We start from the raw sequence: 21,823 nt of genomic DNA on the forward strand, positions 1-21,823 counted from the left end.
TGAGGCTGTGCCAGAAGCCTAAGTTTCTGGTGCCAGAGGGAAGCAGGTGCCGGCAGCTAGGGGAAGGAAGGCCTACTCTTGCATGCATTTCGTGCATCATGCCTCTAGTTCAGCAATAAAAAGGAATGAGTTATCAAGCCACAAAAAGACATGGAAAAACCTTAAAGAGATGTTACTAAGTGAAAGAAGCCAGTTTGAAAGAGTACATATTGTATACTCCCGATTATATGACATTCTGGAAAGGACAAAACTATGGAAACAATAAATCATCAGTGGTTGCCCTGAAACAGGGGAGAAAGAAAAGGAAAATGGTAAAGTACAGATAATTTTTAGGACAGTGAAACTATCCTTATGATATTCTAATAGTGGATAAATGACATTATGCATTTGTTGAAACCTTTAGTAATTTACAACATAAAGAATGAATTTTAACCCTAGCTGGTTTGGCTCAGTGGATAGAGCGTTGGCCTGAGGACCAAAGGGTTCTGGGTTCGATTCTGGTCAAGGGTATGTACCTTAGTTGCACTCTCCTCTGTGGCTTGGGCCCTGATCAAGATTTGTGCAGGAGGCAACCAATTGATGTGTTTCTCTCTATCTTTCCCTCTCTCTTCCATACCCCAGTCTAAGTGTGAGAAAATATCAGATAAATTCTAATCCAGGGAAATCCTACAATGTACTTGACCAGTACCCCTAAAAATTTCCCTAGACTTGAAAGTTTCTAAAATTGAAAAAAAATAAAAGTGCCAGATCTACTTTCCCTCTCAGTAGGTACAAACATTAAAACAATCATTTTTCCAGTTTCCTTAGTTGAAGACTTTCCAAATTTGTCTGCTAAGACATTGCTTACATTCAAAGACATGGTAACACAGCCAGCTTTAGTTATATACTCTCTTTATCACTTGAGCACATAGAGAAGACTATCACGGTTTTGGCCAATTTTGTTCAATAAATATTTTTGACCACCTTTTTTTGTTCCAAGCATTGTTTGAGGCATCGAGGTAGCCTTACAGATGGGGAGGGGGATAGGACGGGAATCTACGCTTTGCTTTAATTTCTGTAAGGAAATCAGACAATATACAAACAAACAATAAATGACCTATCAGGTAGCAATAAATGCAACTAAGTAAATAAAAAAGAAAAGTAAGATAAAAGTGATCAAGAAGGCTAGTCTAATTGGGAGCTGAGAAAATGCCTCTTTAAAGAGATGACATTTGAGTTGAGATCTGACTGGAGCCTGTATACAAAGACTGGTTTGAGATAGGGGTAGTTCCAGGAAGAAAACAGCAAATTCAAAGGCCAAAAAGAATAAGCTTAATGTGTTTGAGATCCATCAAGTAAACAGGGTAACTGCCCTGACTGGAATAAACTAAGTAACATGTTCTGAACTTTAGAGGTAAAAATATGAAAATCGTATAAGAATCTCAAAACTCTTCAATACTGACCACCAGGAATCCATTAATGATCATTAGATTTTATGCTCCCTCTTAGTGCACTCCCCCCACTGTCACAGCTATCCATCTCCAATATGGTAAATATTGTATTTTAAACTGCTCCATCTTTCCTGAAAACTACCATGCTTATCCCCCATATTTCATCATGTCTCTGACAGAAGTATTAACACGGAAGACCTACCCAGAAATTGCTCCTGAATTCTCCCTAACAAATCCTATAACTTCATATAGTACAACGGTAGTTAAAAGCAAAGACCCTGGAAACAGATTAACTGAGGTTCAAATTCAAGTTCTACTTGCTGTGTGATCTTGAACGAGTTGCAAAATCTTTTTAAGAAAGTTTTCCTCATCTGTAAAAAGTTATGAGAATTAAAAATAAAATGTGGCATCCAATGAGTATTTCTTCAGTAAATGTTAGCCACTGCTAGCAAAAATATTTGAGTATTTATTTTGTTCAAGAACCAGACCTGGGCAAGAGGTATTATAGAAGCAAATTGTGTGAGAGATAAAACTGTCAAACTCCCTTAGGCTACTGGCTTTTCCTGGTTCACTAGTGTACTCCTAAAATCTAGAACAATGTTTAACACACGTTAGGCATTAATCTCAATATTTGTTGAATGAACCAATGAGATTCCATTAAGTCAAATGAAGAACCTGGCTTTACTCCAATATAAAGAAAAGCTTTCATTCCCCATCAAGGTATTTAAACTATATCCTAAGGCATTGTTAAAGATATTATTTTTAATTACCTCCCCAAAACCTAGAACAGTGTTCATAACAGTAAGGTACTCAAATTGCAATTAAAACTCAGCTGTCAGGTGTAGAAGTTCATAACTTACTTGATTATCAAAACCTTAAAAGTAACAAAGTATAAGGTATATTGTTATGGACTATCTTTGTTTGCCATTGCCTGAATGAACATTCTTTAAATACTTGTATAATTTTTTTCTCATAAGTTTACCAAGTAGGTTTAATTTATATTGGCAAAATAAAGCAATTTCAGCTTTTCTCATCATCACGTTTTATAAAAACATTAGTTTGTCCAGTCACTTAAGAAAAGTCCAAATCTTTTAGACTTCTTAAAATTTTCAAAAGATTGGTAGCTTCATTTATTGGCTCCTCAGGTCAAAGAAGGACTTTTCAGGGTGATGAAAATGGAGATAGGAGGCGTTCACCTCTCCAAAAATGAGTTTTCAATTACTATAATTATGTATAAAATAACACAGGCAGACTTTCTGGGTCAAGATTTGATGCCTTGGTTCCCATGAGAATTAAATTAGAGCCATGCATCAATTTGGGGCAAGTTCTGCAAAAACTACTTCACCCTCTATTGATGTTGAATGGGAAAAAGAAAAAGAAAAAACTTATTTGGGGGAGATTTATCAACGCGAATACGTTTTCTAAAACACAGTAGCCACCTGGCGACACCACTTTCATAATTTCCTATCCCAGATACAAAATGGGATACATTTAGATCCTGCCTGACAATTACCACGATTGCAGGGTAACTATATCAACAGCCAAAGACTGTTAGCAGCTAAAAAGTAAGACTCTAGTTGACCGAGCCCCCACCTTAAAGTACCAAGGCCTGCTTAAAATCTAAACTGCTGGCTATTGTATTGCCTCCCCTCCCCCGCCCCCGCCCCCTCCAACCTTCAGAGCTGGAAAGATACCTGAACTCTACTGACACCCTTTGAGAGAGAGAGCGAGAGCAGGCGGAAGGACTGAGCGCTATGATCAGAATTAAAACCCCAGCAAGCCGGTAGGAGCACAGGTGCACAGGCTGTCCTTGTCAGGCCGGGAGGCGTCCAGGCCCTTCGCAACCACCAAGGCCTTCGCAGGCTCTTCTTCACTCATTCATTCATTTAACAATTACGCGATGGGCACGATCGCAGGGCCGTTTCGCAGGGCCCCCGCCCCAGTCCCGGAACACCCTCAGCCGCCAGGCGCGGCCAGGCGCGGGGCCCGGCGCTTTGCGCATCCCCCGGACGCTGTCGCCGCATCTCTCCGCGGCGCGCTCCGCTCCGGTAACCCGCGTCCCAGCCGCGGGCCTGGGGCCGCACCGGAGCGCCCACGCCCCCCGCCCTGCCAGCCCTGGGTCTCGGGCCTCCGCCCCGATTCGCCGCGTCAGACCTGCCGGGTTCGTGGAGCGACGGAGCGCGCGTCCATGGAGACACCCCACCCCAGGGTTCAGCGACCCTCCGCGCGCGCGACGCCCGGACCCGGGGGCCTGGGAGGGTGGGTCGGGACCACCGGCCACTCACCTCCTTCGGGTCAGATCCGAGGGGCCTGTTCTAAGCCGTTTGAAACCGCTTAGGCCGCCGCACACCCCGCAGTGTCCTCGATGTTTATTGGTTCTCGACAGACCGCCCATCGCTCTGCTATTGGTCCATTTGAAGGGACTGTGGGCACGCGCCGCCCGCAGCCTTAAAGAGGCCGTGCGCAGCAGCGTTTCCTGGGGGGTACTCTCGCTGCTTTCTCCCGTGGAGAGAAGGAGGGTCACTGGAGCGAAAGCTGCCGATCACCCGGCAAAGAAGCGCAAAAAAGGTGTGTGTGGAAAGCTGTGCATCCCCAGCCGCCAGCATGTTTGTTTTATTTGACATCTAGCGATTAAAAAAAAATGTAATGTCGTTCACACAAATGTTTGTGCAGTTGAGTTCGTGAGGGAAATGAGAAGCAGATGGGGTATAGTGGAAGGAGCAATGAATGGAGCATGATGCTGGCGTCCTTGGATCAGCTCTGAGTAAACGACTTTTGTCAGGAAATCACCTGGAACTTAGTTTCCTCATCTGTAAAACAGGATAACTATATTTTTTCCTTACAAGCTTAATGTGAATATTTACTAGAACTAATTGAATGTCTAGGGAAGAACTTTGAACAGTAGCTCATACTCCTGTTATTTATAAAAATGAGAGACTTAGCCCTGCAGGCATGGCTCAGTGGTTGAGCGTTGACCTATGAACCTGGAGGTCAAGGTTCAAGTCTTGTAAGAGCACATGCGGGGATCCCCAGGAGGGGGTGTGCAGAAGGCAGCCAATCGATGATTCTCTCTCATCATTGATGTTTCTAGCTCTTTCTCCCTCTCCTTTCCTCTCTGAAGTTAATAAAAATATATTTTAAAAAATAAAAGAAAGGAACAATTCTTGTAGGGTCTTGAATACTAGAGTAAGGAATTTGTACTTTAAGTAGGAAATGGGGAGCTAGTGAAAGTTTCTGAGCAATCAGAATTGCACTTTATGAGAACCAATTAACTTGGTTGTTTAAAATGGTTTAGAGTTGGGATTCTGATATGAGGTACTAGCCCTGGAGAGATGACGAGAACAGATTCAAGAAAGAGTGAAAGACTTGGCAACCAGCTAGATTAGGTGCAAAGGTGAGGTGGGGCCCAGTGAGGGAGATGAGTCAGAATATGCCAGGATTTGAGTGTAGGGACTGGGAGATAGTGATTTCCCAAATGAAAGTAGAAAGTCAGGAGAAGCCAGTCTCAAAGAGAAGACAAGGAGTTTACTTTTAAACCTGTTTACTTTTATGTACCAATGAGACATTCAAATGGAATCATCTAAGTAGCCCTAGAAAATATAGAAGGCAAGCTGGGAGAAGAGACCTAGGCGCAAGTGATCTAGATTTGGGAATCACCTCTGTAGAGTGAAAAAATGAAATTGTGGCAGTGGATGAGACCAGATGAGACAGTGGAGAGAATGAAAATGGGAGAAGATGACAGATCCATAGGTAGGGGAAGGAGAGAGGAACCAGAGCAAAAAAAGAGTCATAGTAATCTTTGAGAAGTCGGCTATGAATATATAGAAATAGTCTTCTTCAATCATTGGTCATTGGCATGTTTACTTTATTTAAATATTATTGGAAATAAACGGAAGATTACATTTAAGGAGAAAGTGAAGGTAACCTCAGATTTGCTCAGTAAAATTCATGTGGAGTCTGGGGCCCAGAGATTTTTAGAACAAGATGTCAAAGTCCTTTTTTTTGTTTTACATGGTTTAGGTGAAGCCGTACTGGACAGTGGGCAATATATGTGACTTCATTAATTTTTTTCGCTCATTCATGCAACAAATATTTATTGAGCACTTAGTGTGTGCAGGGACTGTGCTAGGCACTTGGGATAATCAGTGAGTAAAATAGAAACAACAACAACAACAACAAAAATCTCTCCTCTTGTGGAGCTCACATTATAGTGAGGACACATAGGTAATCAATTCATAAATATATAGTATCTTATTAGGCAATATGTGCAAGGGGAAAAGAATACAGGGTAAAAGGGATTGGGAGGTAGAGTTGGAAAGACTATGATTTTGTAAAGGGTGTTCATAGTCGGTTTCATTGAGAAGATTACATTTGAGCAAAAACTTGAAGAAGGGGAAGGAGTTAGCCCTGAGTATACCTAGAGGAAGAAAGTGCCAACAGGATCAGCTGTGTGATGATCATAAGTTGGGAGCATAACTGGCGGTCTAAGAAACAGGAGGCCAATATATTGGAGTAGTTAGCTGGAGCAGAGTATATACTTGGCACTTGGAGGATAGGCAATGAGGTCTGATAGAAAATGGGTGAGGAGTGGCAGATCCTGTAGGGCCTTATAGGAACCTAATACAGTACCTTGCCCATAGTAGATGTTCAATAAATGTTTGGCCAGTTATCATTTGCAGTTCAGGATTATCATCCAATAGCATTTATCTGTGTATTTATTGGCAAGATGTGTGTCTACTTTATTTCAGGGGCCTCTCAATAATTCTACATAAGGAAAGTATTAATAAGACAGTGTAACCCTACTGGGTATTAGAGATCTAAGTGAACACTGCGTCATTGCAACTGGAAGCAGGAAACAAATGCCAAACATTGTAGCTGCTGAATAATTGCTGTGTATTTCTGAAAAGCCTGCTAGGGTTGGGATAGTGCTCATTCTATCATAACTACACACTGCATTCTGCACCCTACGATGGGACACGGATCCATATTTCCAGACTAAGAGGAGTAGCTTCAATGATGAACTTCCTTTCAGCTTTCAGTCCAGGTACCTCCTGAATTATTTTCTGGAGGTAGTAGTGGCTTAACTTGCTTCCAAGATTACCAGGTCTATCCCAGCTTGCACTGATTGCATTGAATAGATGCTGTTTGTTTAATTGGTGTGTTTTTTTTTTCTTTTCTTTTCACAGCCCATTTCTCCATAACCCCCTCAAATACAGGCTCTTCAAGAATTTTGACCACAGAAGCTCCAGCTCCACCAAAGAGGAAGGAGGCAGAAGCGAGAGATAGGGACCTCATTAGAGGGAGTGTGGGGGCTACAGGGGGAAAAAACACTGAGAAGGGCAAGATAAGTGAGTTCTTGGCTTTTTGTATCTTGGAGAATAAAGTAAGCACACTGTGTAGCTTGGAGCTAACTTCAGCCTGGAGTTTACATTCAGACCCTTCATTAGGCTGCCTGGATCTGTTTTAACATCACGTCATGTCAGGGAGTCTAAAGTTGTGAGATGGAACCTTGGTTGGATATAAAACTCTTGTTCCCTATGCTGAGCCTCTGCCAGCTGGTTAATGGGAGAAGGATCTGGAGAGAAAATAAATGGGTGAGTGAGGGAATGTTTCAAAACAAAGGCTGGGACACATCCCCAAACACACATCCTATTAAATGGTTTAGTTGAGTCATCTTCACATATGAAGGCAAAGTTATAGATTGTCTCCTAAGCATAATAAAGGGCTTAAGAAACATTCTTTAAATCAGTGCCCAAAGTGGGAATAACTGTGCTTACTAAAGCCCTTGAATGTCATCTTAGAACCTTGTGTACCCTTAGCTCTTGTACATGCTTTTTCTAAGTTCCTCTGCAGCAATTACTTTATTTTCTGCAAACCTAGGTTTAGTGAAAGGTTCATTTCATGGAGACCTCTCCATGGGCCACAGAGATCTTTCCATCTTAGCTCCCACGTTTGTTCATATAACAGAAAGAAGGGCAGTGACTGTATTGTGAATGTAATTAGTTTGTAAAAATATAATCCAATTTGTTAGAATTTGACTCATCATCATCATCTATAAATCAGTTTCAGGTTTTATATCCAGAGAACAGACAAGGTGTTTCCAACCTTTGCTTCTCGTCCAAGATTCTCTGGAACGAACATAATACAAGTTTCAGGCTAGAAATAACCTTGGTAGTAGTCATCTGTTTCAATTTTTTCATTTGGTCAGGAAGGGAAACTAAGAGCCAGTGCATTTTTGTCACCTGGAAATGGGGTGATGGTCCTTGATACTGTTTCTAAAATTCTCATTTGCCAGTGGCCAAGTTCTTGTCAAGACCTGGGCCATTAGGCCAGCCCTGTTCTTTCTCATCTCCTGCTGAACTGACAGGACAAAGGTTAGCGGGCCACTAAGGCTATGCAGTGCTGAATGCCTGATTAAACTAGCTGACATGTCACAAGATAGAAAATGCATCCACCAAATTTTGTTCTCCCAGAAATGTCTTCAGTTTTCCAAGAAAATGGTGTGTATTCAATGCCATTTTCTTCTTCCATTTGAACTGTCCTTCCTGAGTTTCCAACTGTTCATTGCCTGGCCTATAACCCTGATGTTTTGGGAGGGGACACTTCCTACAGATATATGAAGCTTGTGCTTTAGGCTAGATTTCATTGGTTAAAATGTGTTTCTTTTCTCTTTGTGTGAATGTTTTGTTTTTTCTTCAAAAAAGAATGGTGGAGCCGAAACCGGTTTGGCTCAGTGGTAGAGCGTTGGTCTGTGAACTGAAAGGTCCCAGGTTCGATTCCGGTCAAGGGCATGTACACTGGTTGCGGGTACATCCCCGGTAAGGTGTGTGCAAGAGGCAGCTGGTCAGTGTTTCTCTCATCGACGTTTCTAGCTCTCTATCTCTCTATCTCTCTCCCTTCCTCTCTGTAAAAATTCAACAAAAATATATATTAAAAAAAAAAAAAAAGAATGGTGGAGTGGGAGGATGGTTGTCCTTGAACTATTACACTTGTTTTTTTGTTTTTGTTTTTAGCACACCTATCCCTTACCAAGTTGGAAGAATTATATATTATAATTTATATTCTTGTCTTTCTTTTTCTTCCTTCCTTTTTGCTGTTGTCAGACTTGAAGCTCTGATCAGGCATGGGCTGTGCTTGACCCATAGTATGAGATGAGTGAATGGGATACATGGTTTATGGTTTAGAAAATCAACTATTGAGCCTTGACATCAAACTTTATAACTAGCATTGAGACTTTCATAATTCCCAGTCTTCACTGAGAGAACCTGAGAAGGGCTCCCCAATTCCTTGTTCTAGCCTTAAGATGTAGTGGGTGAACTATAAGACAGCTTTTTAAAAATAAACTGGCCCAGCTAGTTTGGCTCAGTGGTTGGGTGGCAACCCAGGAACTAAAAGGTTAGAGCTTGATTCCTAGTCAAGACACATGCCTGGGTTCAGGCTGGATCCCCAGTAGGGGGCATGCAGGAGGCAGCCTTTTGATGATGTTCCTCTCTCATCAATGTTTCTATCTCTTTATCCCTCTCCCTTCCTCTCTCTCTAAAAATCAATAAAATATTTTAAAAATGAAAAATAAATGATATCTTAGTGTTTGTGCGATCCATTATCGGAATAACTATGAAACCTGACTAAGATCAAATAGAGTTAGTGGTGGATCTGGAACTGGAATTCGCTCCCCTTGTTCCCATTCCAGCACTTTCCTTACATCAGATAGTCTTGCCAGTGACCATCACTGCAAGGCAAAGTCAAGTTCTGTGACACTGAGGTTCTCATAGGCCTAGAACTGAAATAGAATATATGTGGTATATATGCCATGACACTTTTTTCCCAGTGCCTGAATAATATGTCACTAAAGATCATGACACTTTTCCCACTGAATCTGGACAGGACCTCAGGCAGCCATTACCAACCAATCAGAGTTGGTACTCATGATGAAACCTATCTGCTATCCTTCCTCCACAAGAAATAAGGATTTCAGAAGCCAATGAAGTCTGGTCTTGGCCTGTTTTCTCAAGATGAGCTGAACTTCCAGCCAGGAACCTAACACCCTTTATTGCTCTTCACCATCCCCGTATCCCCAAAGGACTTCGAGATGATATCTGCAAGCAGGTTTCCCTTGGCATGGGTCTGCCAGACCGCAGGTGCAGTTATTAGTGATGACTCCAAGCCAGGCAAGGTGATTAAGAAAAGCTAAATTTATATTAAATTACCATAAAGTCCTAAAATACTGAACATAGTGGTTAAATAACTCCAGAAAGTCCAATCTCTCCAGTGAGTAACGTTAAAACCATTACACATGAGCGCGGGACAATCACTTCCATTAGTTCAGGACAGAGAAATTTTGCTTTTTACATGGTAAATCAGTGCTCAAATAGATATTTCTTCAAATATGTCCTTTCTACATTCTGAACAGCCCAAGTGCAATAAGATCCCCCTTTCATCCGTCCCCAACTGTGAATCTGAGGACCCAAAGTGCTCCTTCTTTTACTTCCACATCAAGCATGAAATATCCCCCTTTCCTCCTGGAAGTGGCATCTTGCCTTTCCATAGCTGTGGACTGGAAAAGCCTTCTTGGCCTGGCCTGACTGCCCTGTGTAGGCCTAGACCTAGGGCTGCCTGCTGAGAGAAGGGCCAAAGGCGTGGCACCTGTTTTAAGCAGTCTTAGAACTGACCAGAAAAGGTTTGCTCTTACTTTCCTTTTTCACTCGCATTTGACAGCTGGCTTCTCAATACCAATAACCATAGGAGATGTTTCAAATCAAGAAACTTCCTATAGAAGCCCTCCCCTCCATTCTCAGCCCTTGTCCTCTCCTGTCATTTCTAATTCCTGGGTGGAAGGGGTCTGGATTTGCCCTGGGCTGAGAGGGCTTCATCAGTGGTTCTCTCTACCTTTTTAGTCCTTGTAATTTTTTTTTTTTTTTTTTTTAGCCCTGCTCACCACAGGCTAGGTCAGAAAAAGTCAATTAGGGAGGGATGGATGGAGGGTGGGAGAGACGGGGAGAGGGGAGAGGGAGAGAGAGAGAGACAGGGAGAGAGAGAGAGAGAGAGAGAGAGAGAGAAAACGAACTAGGTATAGTAAATTTAGGACAGAAAGAGTCTCAACTCCCTGGATACGGACATGAGACACATGCTCTTTGTATGAATAAGCATCTCAGCCTGGAAAGTAAGCCACTCAGCTGGGAAGAGAGTTGGAATGGAAACCTCACCACCCATAGCCACAGGCTCTCTGTCCACTTAGATCCCTGAGCTCCTAAGAGAGAACACAGAAAGTTCAATCTCATGGATACTTCCTTTAGGCCCTGGCGGCCCCAAGTCTCTAACCCAATTGCTCTTCCTGACCACTTATTATATGAACACTTCTGGCCCTCATTTGAAAGGTTGTTTTGGATTTCTGTGCTCAAAATCCCAAAGGATGAGGAGAGAGAGATTGGCAGGACATTAGGGTGATATGCTATGTTTGGTCTAGGAAGTGCTTCTTAGATTCTGCAGAGTCAGCCCTCCTGGCCCCACATTCACTCAAGTCATCGGTTCACAACCTGGTTGCTTAGAGCCAGAGACTTAGGGAGGTATTGGCCAGTGGTGGTACCAGGAGGGAATTCATATTAGCCAGCTGCCATGCTGGGGCCCCCAGTCCATCTGAAGGTAGAAAGGCTCTAGGCTTTCTACCAGGAGGAATAGCTTGCGTCACCCCCAGATCTCACCAATTGAAACACAGCAACTCTTTGAGAATAATAACCATTGCCAGCAATGGACAGGACACCCAGGCCCAACCACCCCTAAAAGCTTTTTCATATTACCAATGCACTTGAGGCTAGAGGTTTCCCAGATGCCCAGAACCAGCTGGGCTGACTCCTCCTCCTCCTCCTCTCAGGCTCTATCCTTCATCTCTCTCTTTACCCATGATCCCCTGCTCAGCCCTTGGTGAGCCAGAGAAGCGGGCAGGCCAGCTCTGATGGGGAAGAGTGCAGTCTTATATCGTGAGCTCTTATAGTCAGGCACTGAGGGCACCAGAGGAAGGGGAGATGGAGCTCTGTACTGATGAGGAATCATTACTGAGCCTTGTTTTGGGGAGGCTCAGGACGGAGTGCAAGAAGCGAGGTTCACAGTAAGGTCCAGGTCTAAATTCTTGGATGTGCCATCATTTCTTGCGCCATCACTTCTTGTGTAGTTATGGACTCAGAAGCAGCTCCTGTGCAGGGCTCAGGAGCAGATATGGGGTGGGATGAGGAGGAGTGGGGACAAGCACATAGGAAGGGGGCCTGTTGTATAAGTGAGCACAAGGACTGGATGCCCGTAAAGAGAAGGAGCAGGCAGGGAGGGAGGGGTACATGGGCTCTTAGACCTGGCTCTCGGAGGAGAGCTTGCGTTTGTGTTTCCAGCCCGTGTCCGGCAGGGAGCCCCGTCTTTCAGGAGTGGCTGCGGTGTGGACACTGCTACACTCAGACTGCTCCTCCTGCAACAGCTGCTCCGTCTCCGCGTCATCCAGGGAGCCAGAGCTGGCCTGGATGGACACTGTGTCTGTCTTCATGCAAACGTGATCACGAAGAAGGCCCCCCCGTGAGCTGCGCAGTTGCTTCAGGTCATCCCACTCAGCATCGTCCCCAGACAGGAGGCAGATTCCCTCTACAATCTTGATTTTCTCATTGGTATAGTTATGGTCAGGTCCACCCTAGAGTGGAGAGGGGGGGAGACATGATCAGTTGGTTGGCTCTCTCTAAAGAATCTCATATTTATTTATTTATTTATTTATTTATTTATTTTATTTATTTTTTATTTTTTGGTTAAATTATTATCTGTGTACATATTTTCACATTGTCCTCCCCCCCTCTCATACATACCCTCCCTCCCCAGAGTTTTGTGTCCATTGGTTGTACTTATATGCATGTATACAAGTCCTTCGGTTGATCTCTTATCTCCCCCAGATCTCCCTACCCTCCATTTCATGGCGAGCTGAAAAAGGAAGCGGGCGGGGTAAGAGTGGGCATGAGGAGCACAAAGATCCCACACACAAAAGGGAAAACTTGGTCAGAGCAAACGGATGAGGCTTAGCCTAAAAGGAGAGGAGCAGGAAGATGGTTAGCGTTAGCACACGGGGATGAGGGAGAACCATGGCTTCCAGTCCTGCATCAGACGCTCACGGGCTGTATTAATTTGGCAAATTACTTAGCATCTCTAAACTCAGTCTCCACGTCTGTGTTTTGGGAGAATAACCATGTCCATACCTCATAACCAATTACTTTGAGGGTTAAAGCAGGCGATACATGGAATGCCGTTAGTAAGGTGCTTGACACAGAAGATGCACTAAATCATGTTAGCTATTATTACATTGTTTTTTTTGTGTGATTTATTAATGGGACACAATGCTGATATACCTCATCAGAAGCAATTGACAAAAACATTTAAATGTACATTTACTCAGGACTCCAAGCTATTTTTTGTGCTATTTTATTCTTTGCTCTTTCTAATTTTGTGAGGGAGAAAAGTTTTGGGAGGTAAGATAGGCGGAATCTAAAAAATCCTCTTACTTGGGTTCTAAGCCAGTCCACTGGGGTCCGGTAACATAAAAGCTTCCGTGGGAGGTTATCCTGGCTCTGCAATCTGAGGTGATTCCAAAGACATTCTCACCTTCGACTCATGCTTCTCCCTTTATGGGTTCCTTAAAGGGTAGCCTAACTCTTGGTTTCTGGGACCAACCAATATTCTGCCAGTGCCAGGAGAAGATGGGCCATGGCTTCGGTTCCATCCCTGGGACAGTGCCTGCTAAGAGCCCTGCACCTGCTGCTCTATTTTAGTAACAATTCAGCTCCACAGGTATTTACTGAGCGCCCACACTAAGCCGGATACTTGGATGATTACACAATATGAAATGGTCCCTACCTTCTGGGAGTGACACCTCCCTGGAGGAAACAGAGACACACACGGCATACAAGCACACATGCACACACACACATGTGCCCAGTCACCCAGCACACCCTCCAAGCTGAAGTTAGTGTTGGATAAGATGCACACCACTCAGTCTTCACCACAGAGACATGTGGGTGGGGTAAGTTAGAGAGAGGTGGGGGACATGGCACTAGCAATTCGGGGGACACCACTCCCTCTGCACACACACAGGTACCTGAAATCAAGAGGAAATCAGAAGAGAAAGGGTGAGAGACTATCAGAGGGATGAAAAAGCTGCTGAGGAAAAAGCATACAACAGAAGAAAGAGGTCACGTGATTTAAATTGATAACCTCTGGCCTTTATTGAGGTTGTTCTCTGGGGTATCAGACACTCCGGGGACCCAAGAATCTTCGAGTCTTTCTCTCAAAGACACTAATTATGAAGGAGTTTTCTGTCCCTAGAACTGCACGCTATCCTGCAGGTTCTGTTTGGCTTGTAGTGGAAGCTTCTTAAGTAGGGGAATTCAGGGATCCAGAAAGTACCTAATTATTATGTAAAGTGTATTCATTATGCATGGGAGCCCTACAGGTATGAAGGCAGGTTTTGATTGCTAGGCAGACCAAGAGAGTAGACTGATTAGGGTCTCATAAGGGATAACTTTGGATGAAGGGTTACAGGAGCTTAGAAAAACAAGGCTCATATCAGACTAGATAAATCTGAAACCTCAGGCTATAATTCTCTAGTAGAAATGGGACTATTTCATCCAGCCTAAACATCCAGCAAACATTTTTTTTTTTTTTTTTACTGGAGCAACAAAGGAGTTAAAAGAATAAAAGCACGTAAACCATCCAAATTCTAGAGAAATCCCTTAAGACTCTGGGGAAGAATCGCAAATCACCAGCCATTCCCAGCCACAGGTGCCAACAGCTTGGATTAGAGGTTAGAAATGGAAGAGTCCAGTGACCCTGGGGCTTTTGTGGGTGCTGTCTAGGAGTTCTGGGATTGCTTTCTGGGGAGCACAGCCTCACTGCAGGGGAATGACAACTCCAGGAGGGAAAGAGGCTATGAACCTAGCAAAACATCTCCTGTGCACGCTGATATGCTTTCATTCCTAAACCTTCTGGATCTGTTTTCTAACCTTGCTCTCACGAGGGTCCTTCAGAAATCCAACAGATCGATTATTCTAGATCAGGGGTGGGGACCTTGTTTTTGCCAAGACCTATTTGGTTATTTACAACATCACTTGCAGGCCATATAAAATCATCACCTTAAAAATTAGCCTGCTATGTTTAATCAAACATTTAATTAACTCACCCCTAATGTCTTGGTAGGGCCAGACCTCATACAGCCCACGGGCCACACATTCCCCACCCCTGTTCTAGATCTAGAAACCCAAATCCCATTAAGTTCTTTTGTTCACTATAACTTCCCAAGTGGTAGGTGTGACTTCCCAACATCCCTTACTGATTTATTCAGGCAATTGGAAATAATACCCCCCACCACCATGCAAAATACCCCTTCAATAGAAATGTTAATTTTTACCTCTTTCTTATAGCACAGTTGATTGTACATGGCTGGTTTCGGGATTGCTTCAATTTTCACTTCCTGAGTGGATGTTCGGTAGGAGGGGTTGCTGTAGGTTAGGTTCCCCATTCCAGGCTCAGTTAACTTGGATTTTTTGTGTCTTTAGGAAGAAAGGTGATGAGGAATTAGTTCAGATCTTCATGAGGGTGCTTCCTGGGAAGTTGTAACCCGAGAGTGGTAGGCAGCCTCTAAGATAGCCCAGTGATCCCGCCTCCTGGTACTCACACCTTCTGAATCCCTACCCCCTTGAGTGTGGGCTGAGTCTGGTGACTCACTTCTGATGAACAGATAATGCAACAGTGATGGATACTAGATTAGGTTACAAAGAAACGTATGGCTTGGATCTTAACATTGCCTTCTCTTTCTCACTCTCTCGTACTCTCGTTCTGGGGGAAGCAGGCTGCCATGTTGTAAATTGTCCTCTGCAAAGGCCTATATGGCATGGATCTGATGAGGGTGTCTCCAGCCAACAGCCAGCAAGAACCTGAGAGCTTCCGTCTAACCTCTGTGTGTGCTCTTGGGAGGGGATGCTTCCCCAGTCAAGCCCAGAGATAAGACTGCAACTCCGGCTAATACCTGGACTGCAGCCCGGTAAGAGACCTTAGCACAGAGACACCCAGCTAAGCTGCATCCGGATTTCAGACGCACGGAAATTGTGAGATGATAAATGGTGGCCATTTTAAGTTGCTACATTTTTGTGGTCATTTGTCATACAGCACTGGACAACTAATACACCGAGCTTTAGAGTCAAGACAGATCCATGTTTCAGCCCACCTCTGTTACTTACTAGCTGGACATAATCTAAACTTTCTGAACCTCAGACCCTCATCTGTAAAGTACGGAATAATAATATCTGTATTACAACGTTGTTGTGGCATTGATACATATTCAATAAATGGCAACTGTTGTTGTCAGAAGGGGCAGCAGCATAAAATCCTGACATTTTTGCCGAAAGCTGTGTTTAAAACACTTGGGGGATATATATACATATATGTATATATGTACACACACATAGATATATGGTTATAAAGAGATTATAAATTGATAATGACACACTCAATCTTCTTAGGAAGAGCCCTACTAAGCAAGGATATATCACCCAATATTGTGGTAAAGGGCTGTGTTCATGTGAAGAGAAAATCACTTCAACTTCAATGGTTTAAAGTACTGAGGGGCCATGGAAAAGCAGATGCTAGAGTCAATCCCAGCTTCACCTGTTCCTGTGTGACCTCGGGTAGCACCTGCTATGCCCTCAGCATCCTAGTTTATAAAGAAAATCCCAAGGATTACTGTGGTCATGAAATGAGGGCTTGGGCAGTAGCTGAAGAGGAAGTGTCAGAATTCAAAATTTCTGTATTTTGCTTCTGCTGCTCTGACCAGGGACCCAACCTTGAAATGAAGTGGGTCAGAGGTCAAATTAGGGAACTACAGAGCTTTGGGAGATCCCAGATGCGCTAATGAGGACCAACAAGCAGGTGGTCCCCCCTGCAGAGAGGCTGAGGTTACCTGTATAGCATCAAGGCTGCAATCACCACCAGAATCAGCAGAATGCTGAGGAGTCCACCGATGACATAGCTGGCATGAAGTCCTTCTCCTAAAAGAACAGAGAGACACTAGGGGACCACTGACAATCTTCTAGCGGGCGTGAGGGGTGGGACAATGAAGGGCCACTTTCGTAGGTGTTGGGCCCCCCCATCATTTGAGGATGGTTAGGGGCCTCCTTCTCAGAGGAGAGGCCACAGGGGTAGTTGGCTGAGAGAAACCTATCATTCTGTCAGCATCACTTACCCTAATTCCACCACTTCCTGGCTGTGTCATGTAGGGCAAGATACTTAACTTCTAAGCTTATGTTCCCTCATCAGTTAAATGTAAATAATGAATTGCTCATAGGGCTGGCGAAGGTTAAATGTGTGTGTACATACAAATACACACACACACACACACACACACATCTTAACAAATGCCTGGCATGTGGAAAGTACTCCATAAGTGGTGGCTATTATGATTATTCTCTCTATGGATTTAGTCCACCCCAAAGAGTCCCCATAAAGGTTCTAGAAGATGTCAGTAGAGACAGATGTTCCTTACATCTTCTTCAAAAATAGTTGGGCACTCGGAGCTTACCTGGAGCAGCAGGTATGGCCTCATTGGAATGTACACAGAGGCCCAGCTGGGCATCCTTTTCAGAGCATCTGTGAGACACAGAAAACCGAGTGTGAAGACTGCTGGTGTTTGATAAAGATCTTGCCCTTCTCCAGGGAAGAAGGGAAAGTCCTGTGAATGGGGCTTTCAGGAATAAGAGCTGTACCCGATGGGAGATAGAAGTATAGAGTGGGCAGGACCAGGAAATACAGAGAACTCCATGTGAGTCACAGTCTTCAAGATGCTAATATCATGTGTAAATGTGTTTAAAAATATGTTCCCCCTTTAAAAGGATTCCTTTAAAAGGAGAAGCAGGTTTCAGATGAGCAGGAAGCTGCTGAAAGAATACTAAGTACATCAATGGAAGGCTTTATTAAATGACCAGGATGAGGTGAAAGAAGCTATCAGTCAAGCAAAACCGATGGAAGATTATCACAAGGCCTAAATAGACCTGAAAATAACCAACACCTTTTCCCGCCTCTTCATTCTTTCACAAAGGAATATGCAAGACATCCAGAGGGCTCAGGTAAGTAACTTGAATGCTAAAAAGGTAGCTTCCTGTGGCACACTGTGAGCAGCCAATCACAGACATCTCCTAAAAGCCTAGGGAAAAAGTGCTTGCAAGAACATCTGAAACCAAGATGCACTGAATTTTCAAAGGGAACTGACAGAAAGTATCTGAATAAACCCAAAGAAAATCAGAGATTAATAATGATTGATAATACTTAAAAGTTAGTGAGAAAGGTACATGTTTATATCTGCATGTTTGCTTTTCTACATAAACACTTCTAAAAAGTGAAAATTTATTTAAATTGAGTAACATCATATTTTATCAATTTTAAGATTTGTATATTTTCTGTATTCTGACATCACTGAAATAGAAATGTGTGTTACAATCCGTGGCATCTCACAGTTGTGGTTGGTCATTTTTTTGGTTTAATCTTTTAAATTAGGATGCACCTTAAATTGATAGTAGCTCCAGTTTAATGAAATACAATCCTATATAATAAAAACCTAATATGCTAAGTGTTTGGTCAGCTGGTAGGCTGTTCAACCAATCAAAGCATAATATGCTAATGATATGCTAAGGCCACTCAACTACTCACTATGACGTGCACTGACCACCAGGGGCCAGACACTCCAACTGGTAGGTTAGCTTGCTGCTGGGATCTGGCCGATTGGTGGGGTCCCTCAGGCTGGCCTGTGCCCTCTCACAATCCAGGACCCCTCAGGGGATGTCAGAGAGCCAGTTTCAGCCAAATCCCTCAGACCAAGCCAAGGGACCCCACTGGTGCACAAATTCATGCACTGGGCCTCTAGTATTTTATACTTCACAGGAGACCTGTACATGGGTATGCTTGCTTACTTAATAACAATGCATGCGTGTGCACATGCATGCGTGGGTGTCTGAACATTATAAGCATTATAAGCTAAGGCCATAGCATCCCCAGGCATGTTCTATAATAAGTCATAAATCTGCAGTAGAGAGACCTCTGTGGCTTAGTGGTGTCTAAATAAACTAGGATCAGACCATAGACTAAACCTGTGATGAAGAGCAATGTCACAGAAAGAAAGGGAACTATCTGAGTGATTTCTCCATAAAGCTTCTCTAAAGCTTCTTGCCCTCAAATCACCTGCAATAATCTATAGGTCTGAATACCATTTCCTGAATCGAATAGCAGGAACTGTTAGCAAATGATGTGATCTATCTCCCATCTGCCAGAATCTAGCTGGGATTATGGTTTTCTACTGGCAGGAGATGGTGATTTGAACCAAAGGGCCCTCAATCACATATGAACCCACTTACCTTCCTTCCGTCTCCTCCAGAGATGTGCGGGTCCGGGTGGTAGAAGAACGCAAGGTGGTAGGTAGTGTGTTGGTTAGCACTGGATTCCTTTCACTTATGCTGGTAACCCTGGGAGCTGGGGGCACTAGGCCAGGTACTGCAGAGAAAAAGAAGACTGGAATAGGTTGCTGAAGCTCCAAATCCCTACATGTGTTCCAAGGGCAGCATCAGGAGAACCTGACAAAGCAATCTTTTAGCTACACTGATCTTGGGCACCTCATTAGTGGCCCTTCTCAATACTGTAACTAAAAGGGCTTTTGATTTCCAATATCAATGGCTCTGGATGGGCTAGCTAGCTCACAAAGGCTAGGAAGAGGCTGGCAGTGTGGTTCAATGGTTGAGCATCGACCCATGAACCAAGAGGTCACCAGTTCTATTCCTGTTCAGGGCACTTGTGTGGGTTGCGGGCTTGATCCCTAGTAGGGTCATGAAGGAGGAGGCAGCCAATCTATGTCTCTCTCTTTTTGTTTTAAAATACTAATTTCTTTTTAAACACACACACACACACACACACACACACACACACACACTTTTATTTATTTTAGAGAGGGAGAAGAGAGAGATAGAAATATCAATGATAAGAGGGAATCATTGATTGGCTACCTCTTGGAATGAGCCTGCAACCCAGACATGTGCTCTATGACCAGAATCAAACACCTGGACCCTTCCATCTGCTGGCCAACGCTCTATCCACTGAGCCAAATGGCTAGGACTATGTTTCTCTGTTATCATTGATGTTTCTATCTCTCTCTCCCTCTCCCTTCCTCTGTCTATGAAATCAATAAAACATATTTAGAAAACAAAACACAAAAAGCCCTAGCTGGTTTGGCTTGCAGACCAAAGGGTCCAGGATTCGATTTTAGTCAAAGGCACATACCTTGCTTACAGACTCTTCCCCAGTCCTGGCCCTGGTCAGGGCTCATGCAGGAGGCAACTAATGGATGTGTTCCTCACACATCGATGTTTCTCTCTGTTTTTCTCTCTCTCTTCCACTCTCTCTAAATCAACGGAAAAATATCCTTGGGTGAGGATTTAAAAAAAAAAAAAAAAAAAAAGACACAAAACACACACCAAAAAACACACACAACAAAACACACACACACACACACACACACACACACACACACACACAAACAAAAAACAAACACCAAAAAACAAAGGCCGGGAAAAGAGTAATGCTTGGACCAATTTACCAGACAACTTTATTACTCCCAGTCACTCCTCTCTAAGACCCTATGAGGGGGATTCCACCCAGAAAGACAAAGCTGAGGCTGCTGATCCCCTACCTTTCCAAGGGCTCTGCTGTTTCATGGGGCCATTCAGTCCAACTTACCAAGGGAGCAGGGCCGGCTGTCGGGCTCATCAGGACAGGCGCACACAAAGTCTGAGGCTCTGGCAAAGCAGAGGTGGGTGCAGCCACCATTGTTCACACCACAGGCATTGGTCCCTGGGGGCAAAGCAGAAGAATGTCTGGCCTGGGACAGGATTAAGTCTTCCAATATGATACTTCTCAAAAGGAAGCAATGCAAGTCTACCTCATTCCCAGGAGGGGTAGAACCACAGAGGACTAAAAAGGTCTAGGAACCAAAAGGCTGTGCTGTGGCTCTAATTGTCTCGATCATGAGCAGTCCTTGAGGTGATCCCCCCACACTGACGGTAAGGAAGTAGGCTGAGGACCCAGGACCCCACCTGTCTGCCGCTGAGGGGAGACCACAATGATATCCATGAGTCCTTCCACATTCGCCAACACTGTCTCCTTGTTCCGGCCTGAGTACTTGTCAACACGCTGGATTGACTTGGTCTGCCAGTCTGTCCAGTAGATCCACCTGTCCTGCTACTCAATAGGGAATCCCAAAAAAGAGGAAATATTATTCAATAGTCACACCCCAGTCCAGATTCTGTGCCGCAGCATGTGCATTCCCTCTGCTGAAATGCTCTCATCTCAAATCCACCAGGTCAGCTTCTGTGCATCCGCAGACAGGACACCATCTAGGAAATCTCCCCCCACTCTATGTAGCATTCACCATTTTCTCCTCCAAGCTGTTCTGTGCCTTCTACAAGTAAGTGTTGACACTCAATAGTCAGTTTTTACATGTTGGTCTGTCTTGTCAAATTCTTCAAGGACAAGAATGTGTTTCATTCATTTCAGTTTCCAACACCTCACACTTACTTAGTACTTGGCCACTTGCTCAACAAATGAGTGGGTTCCAGTACTTAGCATAAGGGGTAAATTAGCGGGTCCTTCTAAGGTCTCTGCTCTTCTGGGCCTAAGAAATCCTCCAATTACTTCTGTGGGCAGCTGCCTTCTAATGCAATGATCCTGATAATATCAAGTAGGGGTAGGGAGGGATAATGACGTGGGTTCCCTTCTTGCTCCTGGGATATACATCAGAAACCCCCATGGGAAACTTGCAGATGGAAAGGCCATAGTCAATATCATCTTGTAGTTTTACAGTATGGGGATGAAGGTGGGAGCCTATAATAAGTAAAGCCAGACAAAATCTTATTAGCTGATAGGCTATAACGTAGAATACATACAGAGAAGTAGATGTTTGTCAAAAAAGGGACAAAGATTTTTAAATGATTGAGAATCCCTGTTTTGGACCCAGGCTTAGTAGAACTCCATTTTTCCTTCCCTGAATTATTTCACAGGGTTAGAACTCTCAAAACTGACGGCCAGTAATAATTAAGATGATTAGAAATAATAAGCATTGAGTGCCAGAGACCAATGCTCTGTGTATATTAGAGGAGGATACTGTTATTAAACTCATTTATTAAACTATATATAAGTAAGTGAAGCTTAGAAAAGTTCAGTATCTTGTTCATAGTTGCACAGAAGGACTTGAACCCATACAGCTGGCATGCTGGAGGTACTCAATGAATACTTACTGTCTAGCTGCCTCAACACTCTGGCTCTGAGCTACTCTACTCTCCTGCCAT

At 43.7% G+C, this 21,823-nt stretch overlaps 3 protein-coding genes across 4 annotated transcripts in view; 1 reads left to right on the forward strand and 2 right to left on the reverse strand.

Moving 5' to 3' along the window:
• Positions 1-3,813, reverse strand: part of CKAP5 (cytoskeleton associated protein 5) — a 72,469-nt gene extending 68,656 nt beyond the window's left edge. For both annotated transcript variants that reach the window (XM_036426906.2, XM_036426904.2), the window contains exon 1: positions 3,716-3,813. The gene's annotated coding sequence lies outside the window, so the exon portion shown is untranslated. The remainder of the gene's footprint in view (positions 1-3,715) is intronic.
• Positions 1,597-7,950, forward strand: LOC118713059. Its single transcript, XM_036427412.1, has 3 exons — positions 1,597-1,689; positions 3,218-3,998; positions 6,617-7,950. Exons 1-3 carry the CDS (start codon positions 1,597-1,599, stop codon positions 6,895-6,897), a joined length of 1,155 nt encoding a protein of 384 aa, XP_036283305.1. The 3' UTR covers positions 6,898-7,950.
• Positions 7,951-9,604: 1,654 nt separating this feature from the next.
• The window catches only part of LRP4 (LDL receptor related protein 4), a 37,166-nt gene continuing 24,947 nt past the window's right edge, over positions 9,605-21,823 (reverse strand). The window contains exons 32-38 of the mRNA XM_036427763.2: positions 20,573-20,717; positions 20,217-20,330; positions 18,845-18,980; positions 17,020-17,087; positions 16,402-16,489; positions 14,854-14,995; positions 9,605-12,096 (exon numbers count right to left, since the gene is read on the reverse strand). Coding sequence (XP_036283656.1) covers positions 11,764-12,096; positions 14,854-14,995; positions 16,402-16,489; positions 17,020-17,087; positions 18,845-18,980; positions 20,217-20,330; positions 20,573-20,717 — 1,026 coding nt within the window. The 3' untranslated portion in view covers positions 9,605-11,763. The remainder of the gene's footprint in view (positions 12,097-14,853; positions 14,996-16,401; positions 16,490-17,019; positions 17,088-18,844; positions 18,981-20,216; positions 20,331-20,572; positions 20,718-21,823) is intronic.

Source organism: Pipistrellus kuhlii, unplaced genomic scaffold (assembly GCF_014108245.1).
Source record: "Pipistrellus kuhlii isolate mPipKuh1 unplaced genomic scaffold, mPipKuh1.p scaffold_m20_p_9, whole genome shotgun sequence".
In the NCBI taxonomy this organism is placed as follows: domain Eukaryota; kingdom Metazoa; phylum Chordata; class Mammalia; order Chiroptera; family Vespertilionidae; genus Pipistrellus; species Pipistrellus kuhlii.

Coding starts and splice junctions, on each gene's coding strand:
- LOC118713059 (XM_036427412.1), top strand. CDS start 1,597: ATGTCTCTGACAGAAGTATTAACACGGAAGACCTACCCAGAAATTGCT. Junction 1,690..3,217: donor TAACTTCATATAGTACAACG/GTAGTTAAAAGC, acceptor GCAAGCCGGTAG/GAGCACAGGTGCACAGGCTG. Junction 3,999..6,616: donor GGCAAAGAAGCGCAAAAAAG/GTGTGTGTGGAA, acceptor TTCTTTTCACAG/CCCATTTCTCCATAACCCCC.